At 40.9% G+C, this 15,178-nt stretch overlaps 1 protein-coding gene across 2 annotated transcripts in view; it reads right to left on the bottom strand.

The window, feature by feature from the left end:
- The window catches only part of LOC115628782 (putative FERM domain-containing protein FRMD8P1), a 352,253-nt gene that overhangs the window by 44,920 nt on the left and 292,155 nt on the right, over nt 1–15,178 (bottom strand). For both annotated transcript variants that reach the window (XM_030524995.1, XM_030524996.1), the window contains one exon: nt 4,663–4,813. In XM_030524995.1, coding sequence (XP_030380855.1) covers nt 4,663–4,813 — 151 coding nt within the window. The remainder of the gene's footprint in view (nt 1–4,662; nt 4,814–15,178) is intronic.

The raw sequence follows: 15,178 nt of genomic DNA, 5'->3' as shown, positions 1-15,178 counted from the left end.
GACGTGGAAACTCCGAGTGCCTTTAATGTTCTTATTGTTGCCTGCGTTTCATTATATAGTTGGCGCAGACCCTTCACGTCATTGTTTGACTGGGCGGCCTTCACACTCAACAGTTTTTGCACATACCTCTCAATTATTTTCTCTGTGCTTCCATACTCTTCGAGTAGCAGCTCGACGGCATCTTTGTAGCATGTTTCGGACGGAATTAATCCTTCAAGAACTGCGCCTGCTTCACCTGTTAGAGCACCATTTAAATAATTAAATCTTGCGACTGCATCCAACGAGCTATTTTCATGCACAGCTATTTCAAACTGCTCCCAAAAGGGTATCGAACGATCCATTGAATTTCTTTAGCTCGATTGGCTTTAATTTAGTGAAGCTCTTATAACTGTTGCTGCCTTCCGATTGTCGCTCATTTTCAAGGCCTGTCTCATTGTGGCCCGTTATAGGGTTTTGAGTGGAAATGGCCTGATGAGCCGATATAGCCATGCGGTGCAGCCTATATTCCAACCTCGCGACTGTACTTACAGCTCGGTGATCATATTCAATAATTACGTCGTAATCTCTTTCCTTTTCGTCTTCGCCAAATGGAGCTGACAAAGCTTGCTCATCTGCAAATTTTAGGTTTGCGTGTGCGTTTTTTAGTCGTTGCACGTACACGCTCAAGCCCTCCTCAGTGTCATCCTCGACCACCTTGAGGTACTTGTCGATATTATTACACAACTTGGTTAGTTGCGTTCTGCAGGTGGATCTATAAGCAGGATCCATCTTCTTGATTATATATGTATTTAATCAACGCCTTGAGTAACTGAAACACGCCCGTTAGTTATTCTTCTTGATTGTATATGTCTAATCAACCTCATGAATTTTAGAATAACGACAGACACTACGTTCCCGGGTTTCGGCACCATGTAAAAACAAGTAAAAAAGCTAAAGTCGGGTGTCCCAACTTTGAAATACTCTGTACATATGTTTAGAATAATTATAGAAATTAAAAAAAGTAATAAAATTACAAAAAAAAAATTTGATCCATTTTACCTCTTTTGGTATTCAAACTCACGTAAAGGGTGTATAATTGCACATATACAAAGCAATTGCGTCTATGTGAGTGTATGTATGTATATGCTCGTATATTCGTGTCTATGTAAACATGTTCGCAGTCAACCAAACGGCAACATCAACAACAGCCGTGGGCAGCGCTTGAGCAGCGCTGCCGCAGCAAATATATTTATGGCTATAACTTCTTGTTAAATCGGTCTGTCATGATGAAACTGGGCACTCGGACACATAATAACCAACTAAGGGTATTTCCCAAATTTTAGTTCGAAATTCCAAGAACTACGGGAGTTACGATTTGCATGGGAGAGGGGGGAGGGAGAGAAATTCCAAAATACACATTTTCTGCGTATTCACATAAGGCATCTGGGACTAAAATTTGGTGTTCCTAGGTCTTATAGTCTGCGAGATATAGGCGATTATACGAATGGAAAATCGGGAAAACCCCCATAGAGGGGAAGTGGGGGGAAAAACAAAAAAATAAAACAAACTTGCACAGCGTACACACATAAGGCATCTTTGTGCAAAATTTGGTGTCTCTAGCTCTTTTGGTCTCTGAGATCCAGGTGTTCATACGGACAGACGGACAGACAGACAGACAGACAGGGCTAGATCGACTCGTCTCGTCATGCTGAACAAGAATATATATACTTTGTGGGGTCTGTCACGTTACATTTTTCAGCTCGCGCAAACCTAATATACTCTTGTACATTTTATGTATATATTTATGTGTATGAGTATAAGAGTTAGGTTTACAAAATAGAACGTTTGAGATGAAACGATAAGTTTTTGTGTAGCTTATTTTAGGGTATTTTGTTGGTAAATTTTCACATAGAAAAAAGAATTGATCCGGGCAGAAATAAAAACACTTCCCATTTGATTATTTATAGTTGTAAGTTGTAGTAATGCTGACGCGGCTTTGATTGCGGCAGCTACTTTCAAGTCATTGCACTTGACTTATGCTTACGTAGTGAAAAAGTGTCACTGTTTGAATTATGTTTATGCAGCAACAAAGTGTTGCTGTTTAATATATATGATGGGCACCGGATACATATGAGACATATGAGAATACTACATGAAAAATTCCAAGAAGTACGGGAGTTATGGATAATCACGAATTCCCGCGGAGAGAGGGGGAGGAAGCAAAATTCTAAAATACATATTTTCTGTCCTTAGGTCTCATAGTATCCCAGATATAGGTGATTATACTAACGGAAAATCGGGAAAACCCCCATAGGGGGGAAGTAGGGGGGGGGGGGGGGGAATCAAAAAATAAAACAAACTTCCACAGCGTACACACATAAGGCATCTTTGTGCAATTTGGTGTCTCTATCTCTTATAGTCTCTGAGATCCAGGTGCTTATACGGACAGCAGACGGACAGACAGACAGACAGACATAGATCGACTCGTCTTGTCATGCTGATCAGGAATATATATACTTTGGGTCTGCCACGCCTCCTTCTGCCTGTTACATTTTTCACCTCCCGCAAACCTAATATACTCATGTACATTTCATTTACAGAGTATAAAACAAGGAAGGAATGCTAAAGTCGAGCGAGCTCAACTCTTAAATACCCTGTACCTGAGTGGACGAAGAGCGAACTTGTTGCTGCAGTTTGGTGGGGTTGTACTGTAGAGAATTTGTTTCGCTAACTTTTGTTAGAATTAACCGATATAAATGAAATTTGAAACAAATGTAGACTATGTATAAATTATGTGTGCAAAGTTTGGTTAGGGTAGCTGTAGAAATGTGGACGGTATTGATGAAATTCTGTAGCGGGGGAAGAAAGGATAAATTCCAAAAAATACAATAAACTTGTCCTTTCTCGGACATAGGAGAATCTGGATACAAAATTTGGTTATTCTTGCTTTTATAGTGTTCATCCAGACAGACAGACGGACGGACAGACGGACGGACAGACGGACGGACAGACGGACGGACAGACGGACGGACATGTCTAGATCGATTTCTCTCGTCATGCTGATTCAGAATATATATACTTTATAGGGTCGGAGATGCTTCCTTCTGCATGTTACATACTTTGCACAAACCTAATATATCCTTTTTACCGTACGGGTACAGGGTATATAAATTATATTAATTTAATTAAATACAACTTATTCAATACATACATGTACTATATATACAAAAGTGGTAACATGTTCATGTGCAGTTTCAACAGCATGCATTTACATCATCGTGTCTCTGCATGTTTATGTGCGTGTATGTATGCAGCACAAAGTTGAACCAAATTAGCTGATGCTGGTGCTTTGGTTGACTGCAAACATGTTTACACAGACACGAAAAGACGCGCATAGACATACATACACTCACATAGACGCAATTGCTTTGTAAATGTGCAATTACACACACAATACACACGTGAGTTCGAATACCGAAAGAGGTCAAATCGACCAACAAACTTTTTGTTTTAAATTTTTATACTTATTGTAAGCATATGTATAGAGTATTTCAATGTCGGGACACCTGACTTCAGCTTTTTTACTTCTTTTATTTTGGTTTCGACCGCACCGCTTTTATATTTTGTAATTCAGGTTTATATTGTATCCCAAAAATGACCAACTTCTAAGTACATATATTACTCCGGCACTAGCCGCAGTTGCTCTTCCAACATACTCTCGATGTCAACGCAAGACGAGACACCTGGAGTACACCAACATCGAGTGCGGCTGAAGTAGATGCCCGTCATCGGGGTCGGAGATGCGTCTTTCTACCTGTTACATATTTTGCACAAACCTTACACATACCCATAGGGTAAAAAGCTTCAAGAAAACAAGCAGAGAAGCTAAAGTCGGGTATACCGACTTTGAAATACTCTGTACATATGTGTAGAATAATTATGCGTGTATGTGTGTGTTTGTGTGTGTCTGTGTATGTCTCCTGTGCCTGAGCAAAGCAGTAACAACAACAACATCTACGGGCACTACTTGGCCTTATGTACATATATAGCTATAACTTCCTGTTAAATCGGCCTATCATGATGAAACTGGCATTTGGGCATATAATAACTAAATGGAGGTATTTGCCAAGTTTGAGTTCGAAATTCCAAGAATTACGGGAGTTACGATTTGCACGGGAGAGAGGAGAGGAAGGGAAATTCCAAAATACACATTTTCTGCGTATTCTCATAAGGCATCTGGGACTAAAATTTGGTGTCCCCAGGCCTTATAGTCTCCGAGATATAGACGATTATACGAATGGAAAATCGGGAAAACCACCATAGGGGGGAAGTGGGGGGAGAAATCAAAAAAATAAAACAAACTTGCACAGCGTACACACATAAGGCATCTTTGTGCAAAATTTGGTGTCTCTAGCTTTTATGGTATCTGAGATCCAGGTGTTCATGCGCACAGACGGACAGACGGACAGACAGACAGGGCTAGATCGACTCGTCTCGTCATGCTGAACAAGAATGTATATTCTTTGTGGGGTCTGCCACGCCTCCTTCTGCCTGTTACATTTTCAGCTCCCGCAAACCTAATATACTCTTGTACATTTTATGTATAAAGTATAAATATTAATGATCGCAACCCTATGTATACAAACCCCCCAAGTTGAGAAAATTATCATACAAAATACTTACCATCATGAAACTGCTCTTGAGAATTTTCATCCAGATTCCTTTTGTTTATCTGATCAGTGAAGTGAGAAATAAGTGCATCAATCATAGCGGCTTGCTTAGAGAATATTTGGACCAACTTCGATATCTGGATTCCATTTTCAATGGCGTCGAACTGAAAATGCGTGTTCTTTGAATTTAAAGTTAGCTCAATAAAAAAGTTCGGGTTAAGACGGGTATTGCCCGTCTTAACTTAAAAAACAAGAGAGAACGCTACAGTCGAGCAAGCCCGACAGTGTAATACCCTGTACCCATGTAAACTTCCGTCCCTAAGTTATATGCGCCCATAGCAGCAGCAAAAAGAGGAAGAAGAGCGAACTTGTTGCTGCAGTTTCGGGGGGTTGTACTGGCGAGAATTTGTTGTGTTTTGTTTGAATAAAATTTTGAACAACAGTAAACAATTATATATAAATGATGTGTGCAAAGTTTGGTTTAGGTAGCATTTGAAATGTGGTCGCTATTGTATCTGTAGCGGGGGAAGGGGGGAAAATTCAAAAAAATAAAATAAACTCGTCCTTTCTCGGACCTAGGAGAATCTGGATACCAACTTTTGTTATTCTAGCCTTTATAATTTTTGAGATCCTTGCGTATATCCAGACGGACGGACATGTCTAGATCGATTTCTCTCGTCATGCTGATTCAGAATATATATACTTTATGGGGTCGGAGATGCTTCCTTCTGCATGTTACATACTTTGCACAAACCTAATATACCCTTTTTACCCTACGGGTACAGGGTATACAAATTAATATAAAATTTTTTGCTGAATATCAATTGCAAGTGAACGTCGTAGACGTCGGACGTATTTTTATTTTGATCCGCCGTGTGTTAAAAATATAGTGCAATTAACGCAAAATTAACCAAATTAATTCGCGAAAAGGCGCTCAGGGTATGCATGAGCACTGTATGCTCGTATGACCCATGTAAATTGATCATAATTTTGTGACAAAAATAAAGTAATGTCAACGAGTAAGAACATAAGCTCTGTAAACAACAGAGAAAAAACAAGAGAGAACGCTACAGTCGAGCAAGCCCGACCGTGAAATAGCCTGTACTCTCCACAAAAAAGGAAAATTAAAAAAAAATTAAATAAATTATTAAAAGCAAGAAAGGACTGGTAAAGTCGAGCGAGCTCAACTCTTAAATACCCTGTACCTGTACACGAAAAAGGAAAATAAGAAAAAAATGTTGTTTTTGATTTTAGAATTTTATTTATTTACGAATTAAACACTGACAAAGTGAGTAAAAAACGATTGTCAAACAAATGAAAATCAGAAATACGCCAGAAAGCGATAGCTGATCGCGTGGGCGAATCGCCACGAAACTTACAGGTGCACCCAATGGACTATTTTGAATATTACCACGAAATTTGATCAAAATTGGTTGGTCGGTTTGAATACGCAGAAAATGTGTATTTTGGCATTTCCCTCGCTCCCTTTCTCCCACACAATCATAGATCTTCCATAACTCCCGCAATTCTTGGAATTTCAACTCAAAGCTTGCAAATACCACCCATTATAGAATATGTGTCAGTATGCCAAGTTTCATTATAATAGATCATTTTTATAGCCTGTACCCAAAGGGTGAAAGGCTATACTAGTTTTGTGCGCATGTATGTAACACACAGAAGGAGACGTGGCAGACCCCACAAAGTATATATGTTCTTGATCAGGATGAGAAGCCGAGTCGATATAGCCTTGTCCGTCCGTCCGTCTGTCCGTCTGTCCGTATAAACGCAAGGATCTCAGAAAGTATAAGAGCTAGAATAACCAAACTTGGTTTCCATATTCTCCTAAGACAGGGAAAGTACGAGTTTGAGTTTTTTTCGATGCACCCCCCCACTCCCCCGCATTTCGTGTTTTTTCTTATAACTTCCGTTATTCTCGAAATTTTGAAATCAATTTTGGTAGGTACATCCAGTTAGTACTAATGTGTCCGTGTACCAAATTTCATCATGATAGGTCAGTTCTGATGAAAGTTATACCCATAAGTAAAAAAAAATGTAAATGTATGCTGTTAAAACTGAACATAAACATGTATTCTAATTTAATTTAATTAATTAATTCATTCATTTTTTTTTAATAATTTAGTTTTTTTTAATTTTTTTTTTTTAGTTTTTATAGCCTGTACCCAAAAGGCGAAAGGCTATACTAGTTTTGTGCGAATGTATGTAACACACAGAAGGAGGCGTGGCAGACCCCACAAAGTATATATATTCTTGATCAGGATAACAAGCCGAGTCGATATAGCCATGTCCGTCTGTCCGTCCGTCTGTATGAACGCAAGGATCTCAGAGCTAGAGCTAGAACAACCAAACTTGGTATCCAGATTCTTTTTGGATTTTTGTACTTAGATTTGGCAAACACCTCCAGATAGCGGTTATGAGCCCGTATGCCAAGTTTTATTATGAAGAAACAAGTAAAAAAGCTAAAGTCGGGTGTCCCGGATTTGAAATACACTGTACATATGTTTAGAAATATAATGTGCAATTACACACGTGAGTTCGAATACCGAGAGAGGTAAAATTGATCAAAATTTTTTATAGCCTGTACCCAAAGGGTGAAAGGCTATACTAGTTTTGTGCGAATGTATGTAACAGGCAGAAAGAGGCAGATCAGGATGACAAGACGAGTCGATATAGCCACGTCCGTCTGTCTGTCTGTCTGTCCGTCTGACCGTCTGTCCGTCTGTCTGTATGAGCGCAAGGATCTCAGTAAGTACAAGAGCTAGGATAACCAAAATTGGTGTCAAGGTTCCTATAAGCCCTAGGCAGATCGAGTTTGTTTATTTTTTCTGATACACCCCCCACTCCCCCGCAATTCGTGTTTTTTCTTATAACTTCCGTAATTCTTGGAATTTTGAAATCAATTTTGGTAGGTACATCCAGTTAGTACTAATGTGTTCGTGTGCCAAATTTTCATCATTTCATCATGATAGGTCAATTCTGAAGAAAGTTATAGCCATAAGTAAAATCGCTGCTCATGCGCTGCCTGCAGCTCTGTCGGCAGCGCTGCCCGCAGCTGTTGTTGCTGTTGCTGCTTTGGTTCAACTTTGTGCTGCATACATACACGCATATAAACACGCATAGGTACGTGATGTAAATGTATGCTGTTAAAACTGAACATAAACATGTATTCTAATTTAATTTAATTAATTAATTCATTCATTCATTTTATTTAAATTTTTTTTTTTTTTTTAATTTTTTAGACATTTTAGACACCCAGCGAAAAATAATGCAGTTCCGATGTCGTATAGACGGACTGTTGCAGGCATGGAAGGGGACATTCAAGTTATGAGTGCAGAAAGTGCAGACCTTGAGATAGAAGCCGTTCAGCGCGTCCCTAAGAAATTAGTGTGCTGGAACTGTGATATCGAAGGGCATCCTTGGGACATGCGTTTACAGGAAAGGAAAGTTTTTTGTTATGGATGCGGTGAGAAGAACGTCTATAAGCCACAGTGCCAGCGACGGGCGGGAAACTTCCATTAGGGACCCTTGATTGGCAGCAATCAATATCGTAAATTATGGCCCTTACGACCATATCATGAAAGATTTGAAAATTATAAGGTAGCTCGTGAGAGAATTTTTAAAACCTCAGTAGCTAGCATTAAACATTTACCTAAACGTTCAACCATTCGAATGCGTAACTTCTGGAAAAACGTAAAGACAGCAAGAAAGTTACTAATTTCATCAGTTATTAATGAAGCTTCCGACGGTCGTTTGTATGTTCCGGTATCATTTTTGAATTTCTCGGAGCATGGACTACTGGACACTGGGGCGAACATAAGTTGTATAGGGGCAGATTTTGGCAATGATCGATTGGTCTGGCAGCCCTCAATACAGTAAGATGGTTTCAGATGTCAAGACAGCTGATGGAAAGAAACATCCTGTTATAGGTTTAATCAAGACCGAAGTGAATTATCGGGATACCAATAAAATTATTACGTTCTATCAGTAGTTCAGTAGTTCAGTTCTATCAATAGATAAGCGGGTAATATTGGGAATTGATTTTTGGAAAACGTTTGAATTGGCCTCTGGTCTTATATCAGCGATCGAGTTGCCAATACCAAATAAAGAGAACACCGTAAATGAAAATAAATTTCCCCTAACGAATGAGCAGCAGACCCGACTTGAGGCTGTTATTCGCTTGTTTCCAAATTTTGAACGACAGGGATTAGGTAAAACATCGTTAATTAAACACCATATTGAAGTAGGAAACGCCACTCCAGTTAAACAAAGATTCTACCCTGTATCCCCAGCTGTAGAAAAGTTGATGTATAAAGAAATTGATAGAATGCTGGAGCTAGGAGTTATTGAGAAATATTATAGCCCATGGAGCTCACCCATGCGTCTTGTTGTAAAACCAGGAAAAGTGCGGTTGTGTTTAGATGCACGAAAAATAAATCAGCTCACTAAAAAAGACGCATATCCCCTGATTAGCTTTGATAGCATTTTTGCAAGACTGCCTAAAGCAAATATTATTACAAAAATTTATTTAAAGGATGCATATTGGCAGATTGGCCTAACAGAAGAGTCAAAAGCTATTACCGCATTTACGGTACCAGGCCGACCGTTATATCAGTTTACGGTCATGCCTTTTGGTCTTTGTAATGCTCCGCAAACCATGTGCCGACTAATGAATGAACTTATCCCATCAGAGTTGAAGCATTGTGTATTTGGTTATTTGGATGTCCTCTGTGTAGTTTATGAAGATTTTGAAACCCATTAGTCGATTCTTATAAAATTGTCTGAACAATTTCGTAAAGCTAATTTAACATTAAACATAACGAAGACACAGTTTTGTGTAATCGAAGTACCATACTTAGGTTATGTAATAGGTCGTGCAGGTATCTCAACTGACCCGAGTAAGGTCGATGCAGTTCGGTTATGGCCAGTTCCCAAGACATTAAAACAGGCTCGAGGATTCATGGGAGTTGCAGGTTTATAAATAACTTTTCTAACGTTGTGTTTCCTATAACCGAACTCCTGTCTACCAAAAAGAAATTTGCTTGGACTGACGCGGCTCACATTGCTTTTGAGAAATTAAAAAACTTACTTACCTCAGCACCAGTGCTTCAGAACCCTGATTTTAAGAAGAAATTCTACGTGCATTGTGATGCTAGTGACTATGGTATTGGGGCAGTGTTAGTGCAATTGTCAGAAGATGGGGCAGAGTAGCCGATTGCTTTTATGTCAAAGAAACTGAATACCGCCCAGCGTAACTATAGTGTTACTGAGCGCGAATGCCTAGCGGCACTCGAAGCGATAGAAAGATTTCGGTGTTATATTGAATTGCAAGAATTTGAAGTCATAACAGATCATGCCAGTTTAGTTTGGCTTATGAAGCAACAAAATTTAAAAGGCAGACTGGCAAGATGGGCGATGAAACTACAAGGCTATGCATTTACTATAAGTCATCGTCGAGGTAGAGAAAATATAGTTCCCGACGCGTTATCTCGTTCAGTTTCGGAAGAAGTTGCAGGATTAGAAGTTATTCAACCGGAAATAGATTTAAATTCACCTGATTTTGACGAAAGCGAGTATGAGGACTTAAAAACGAAAATTCGCGAGAACGAAGCAAGCTATCCTGATTTAAGGATCCTTGATAAGTTTGTTTATGTTCGAACAGAACATGATGATGGATCCGAACTAAGCAGACAAACCAACTGGAAGCTGTGGATTCCCACCAGCTTAGCCAATGAAGTTATTAAACGGGCGCATGAGGATATTGTCACAGCTCATGGAAGCATGGCTAAAACTTTGGAACTTATACGCAGGATATATAATCCTAAACCTAATGTGACTGCCAAATTTTAGTTCAAAATTCCAAGAACTACGGGAGTTATAGAAAATCGTTAATAGGGGGGGAGTGGGGGGGTGGATCAGAAAAAATGAACAAACTCGTCCTTTCTCGGGCTCAGAAGAATCTGTATACCAAGTTTGGTTATTCTAGCTCTTATACTTTCGGAGATCCTTGCGTTCATACAGACAGACAGACAGACAGACGGACAGACAGGCGGACAGACGGACAGACGGACATGGCTATATCGACTCGGCTTGTCATGCTGATCAAGAATATATATACTTTGTGGGGTCTACCAAGCCTCCTTCTGTGTGTTCCATGTGCACTCGCACAAAACTAATATACCCTTGTACCCTTTGGGTACAGGGTATAATTAGAGTTGTGTAGGGGTCCTCAAATTCCTTCGCCCAACGTTTAATAAAGCCTAGCCCTTTGCTTTATTAACAATGGTGGAGATGTGCTCGTTAAAACAAAATTTAGCATCATACAGTACACCTAAGTCGCTAACAGTGTAAATCCACTCTAAACGAATGTTATTTAAATAATATGAAACGAAATAAGGCTTGCATCGGTGGAAAGTCATTAGCTTACATTTAACAAAATTTAGGTTCAACAGGGACAACAATTGGAGGGCATTGAAATCTGTAAATTATCATGAAACTGAACATCATTATAAGAAAGGCAAAGTTTTACGTCATAGGCATACATTAGGACACGAGAGTGAGTTAATTATGATGGAAGATCATTTATAAAAAGAGTAAACAGTAGAGGACCTTAATGACTACCCTGTGGGACCCCCGAAATTACTTTGCTAGCTTTTGATAGTACGCCGTTAAAAATTACGCGCTGTGTTCTGCCAAACATATAACTAGATATCCATACAATACGATTTTTGGGAAATCCCAAACGCAACAACTTGTGGATCAATAGCTCATAATTGACAGAATCAAAAGCTTTGCTAAAGTCAGTGTAGACTACATCCGTCTGGCACTTAGCTAAAAACCCATTCGATACAAACGATGAGAACTCGAGGAGATTCGTTGAGGTAGAGCGGCGTTTCATAAATTCATGTGAAAACGGGGAAATTATGGACCTGCAATGATGTTGTAACTGGGTGGTCATTAGTTTTTCCAGAAGCTTAGGGATAACTGAAAGTTTAGCAATTCCTCTGTAATTTTCAATATCATAATATGCATTTTTTGAAGAGAGGGCAAATGTAAGATCCTTTCCAGATATCGGGAAAGCAGCAACTGTCAAGTGACAAGGAAAAAAACTTGAAAAGTGGTTTACTTAGGGCAACAGCACAGAATTTCAAAACGCAGCTTGGTATACCATTCGGACCGGGTGCAAAACTTTGCTTAAGGTTTTGACAAAATGAAAGGTTCATCAACAACAGGTTTGAATATGCAGTTAGCCTCAGGAATATTGCCGAAAAAGTGAATGTCGGAAGACGAGAAACAATTTGTTGTGTATCTTGGAAAAAGTGGAAAAAGGTCAGCAATACCAGCATCTGTTGTAGCAGAAAGTCCTTTAAAAGACACCATTGATGGAAATCCAGTCGCATTTATTTTAGAGTTAGCAAATCTATAAAATTGCTTTGGGAACGCAGGCGTCAAGCGCAAATTTAAGAGCACCATTAAATATATTTATGGCTACGTCCATATCGTCACACGCATATAAATTAGACCAATCTAACTGTCTACATTTTTTTTTTTTCAAGTTTTATTTATTTATCGAATCTTCTCTCACGGAGACTTATGATAAGTAGTCAAATCTTAATCTAATATAGTTCTTTAAATAATTACAATTAAATATTTGAATTACGGCCCTAACTGTTATAGCTGGGTTGGGAGGTCTCTTCGCTGGAGTCGTGTATGGCTAGCCTGCCAAGTTAAATTCTGCGCAAGTCTATTTGGATGGTTCTGAAGCTTAAGCTGATACTTTGCTTTCACCTTATCGATTTCATCTTTAACACGTCACACATATAAATCTTTCCGGATATTTTGACTTCGTATGTACCTGGGTGCCCCAGTGATGGTTCTCAGTATCCTCGATTGAGCTCTCTCGATTAACTCTAAATTACTAATGGAAGCGTTTCCCCATAGTTCAGAGCCATATGTTCAAATTGGTTTGAGAACTGCATTGTACAAGAGTACTTTGTACTCCAGTTTTAGTGGTGAACGGACGTTTATAAGCCAATGTAAATTAATAGCTTTTAGTTTCAGTTGATCTCGGCCGTCACCCAAGGGGTATCACAAGGGGATTCCGTGTAACCTCCAAGCCAGGGGTACGCGCCGTAATTGTGATATACCACTAGTAGTGCGACTATACTCTCCTCGCGAGGGCGGCTGGAAGCAGGCCCTTGGCAAGGTCATGTCTCTGCCAAGTGGTGCTGACGAATGGTAGTCGGGTGAGAGCTGAAAGCTCTATAAAATTTTCCCCAATCCAAGGCGGAACAGCTTAGGCCGATGGATGCGTGGCTGAGGGGGTGCTCAGTCTCTACTATGCGAACTCTGGATACCTGCCGACCTCCAGTTTTAACCAGGCTTCCCGTGGTACACGGGCTATGCCACGGGTGACCCACCCCTTCCCGCCTACTCGTGGGAACAAAAACTATGAAGCCTTTTAAAAATAAAAACAATAAAACAAAAATTGAGACCGGAACTCGCCATAAGCCGGACGGGACAACAAATCCCTCTTTACTATCGGTCATAGACCTGACCGTCAACAGGATGGGAGCCTCCAGCTCTCATCCCATCGCTGTCAGTGCAGGTGGAGACAATCCGACATGCCAATCGGTTGTCTCAGAATCGGCGAATAGTCAGACCCCCTCCACTTCGAAGATAAAGCAGCTAAGCCAAGCTGCCAAGCCAGCAAGCGAAGTGGAGGTGGCTGGCAAACCCGTAGAGCCAGGCACTTCGGCGATGAAGCCACCAAAAATTAAAACAAAGTTTCAAGACATGAAACGCGCAGCAGCCATACTGCAGAAGCACCATACCACTCCTGAGACGTCGCCAGACGGTAGAAGGATGGTAGAATGGGCCAAAGGAATTTTACCGGAATTCAAGACAGCAATTCCAATAAAACGATATAGGAATGCCCCGAAAAGGCAGAGGTCGGCAGAAGAGACGCCGCCACAGCCAGCCAAACGAACGCGACCACAGCTCATGCATCGAACCTTCGCAGAAGTGGCGAAGGACAAGATCCTCATTGGCGTCCTAGACATGGGCAACAAGGAGGGTCTGATCCCAAGGCACAGATGGTCAGGGGTTGAAAATGAGCTGCAAGGCCGCTTTTTGATGGACTTGACCTCAAATGGTGGACCCCCACCGATCTGCGACGATGCAGGCTGGCATCAAGGCAGGATAAAGGCCATCGCTTGCTACGATAAACGGTCGGCTGAGGTTTACAAAAAGTCAATTGCTGCACTTGGTGAGGTGTACCCAGGTGCCAAGCTAGTTGCAGTGGATTGGTGCGACGTACCCAATAGACCGCGAGCCAGGGTCAGGGTGTCGGCTAAACCTGAAAAACCGGAGGAAATCCTGAAGGTTTTTCAGATATGCAATCCACAGTTAAAAACGGACGACTGGAGTGTGGCCAAGGTAGAGGAGGCAGAAGGAACCACACGCCAGGTCGTCCTCACAATAAACCAGGAATCTGCTGATGAACTGACAAGGATCGGTGGGCTGGTCAGGTATGGCTATAAGTCAGTAGCCATACGGGTCTACCGGTCCGACGCAGCACGTGGCAAGACAACCACGCAAGAAGCTGAGCTTAGCGATGCGGAACCAGTCTTTTCAGAGACGGAAACGATGACTGACGAAGAGGATATCCTTGAGGGGTATTCCTCCGAGATATCAGAGCTTGTACGAGGGCTCGCCACGCTCGGCCAAGCGGATGAAGATTCCATCCTTGACGATGACGACGTCGACAAGACAGTGGTGGAGATAGACGTAAATGCCTCTGAGGTTTCTACAAATTAATCTCCACCACTGCAAAGCAGCATCTGCTGCTCTACAACTTCGTCTAAGCCAGGACGAAGTCGATGTAGTCCTCATCCAGGAACCTTGGATCTGTAGAGCTAAAGTTTCTGGATTGAGGACGTCGGACTATAAGCTAATAATAGCGAACAACACAGGCAAGACCCGCACCTGCATTCTAACCAAGAAAAACATAAATATATTTCTGCTACCCAATTTTAGCGATGGCGATAACACAGCGGCGTGCATAGAGGCAAAGCCAAAGCCTCTAAGAGTATGCTCGACCTATATGGCTTACGAAGAGGCGGATCCCCCTCCTCTGCTGGCAAGAAAAGTCATAGAAGATAGCAGACAGAAGAAAATTGATCTGCTCATCGGATGCGATGCCAACGCTCATCACACTCAGTGGGGAAGCACTGACACAAATATACGGGGTGAGTCACTTTTCAACTTCATCCTATCTACTAACATACTCTTATGTAACGTGGGATCAGATCCCACTTTTGTAATAAAGAATCGAAGCCAGGTTCTTGACTTCACACTGGCATCAAATACGCTCTACAACCGAATTTCCAAGTGGAGAGTTCTATCGGAACACTCCTTTTCTGACCATAGATACATTCAATTCGAAGTATCTCTAAAGAATGAGCGATCAGTTGCGACTAGAAACCCTAGACGTACAAACTGGTCCGTGTACA

Source organism: Scaptodrosophila lebanonensis, unplaced genomic scaffold (assembly GCF_003285725.1).
Source record: "Scaptodrosophila lebanonensis strain 11010-0011.00,11010-0021.00 unplaced genomic scaffold, SlebRS2 tig00000126-arrow-arrow-pilon, whole genome shotgun sequence".
NCBI lineage: Eukaryota > Metazoa > Arthropoda > Insecta > Diptera > Drosophilidae > Scaptodrosophila > Scaptodrosophila lebanonensis.
The sequence above is the reverse complement of the archived record's forward strand: the minus strand, read 5'-3'. Positions and strand labels throughout refer to the sequence as shown.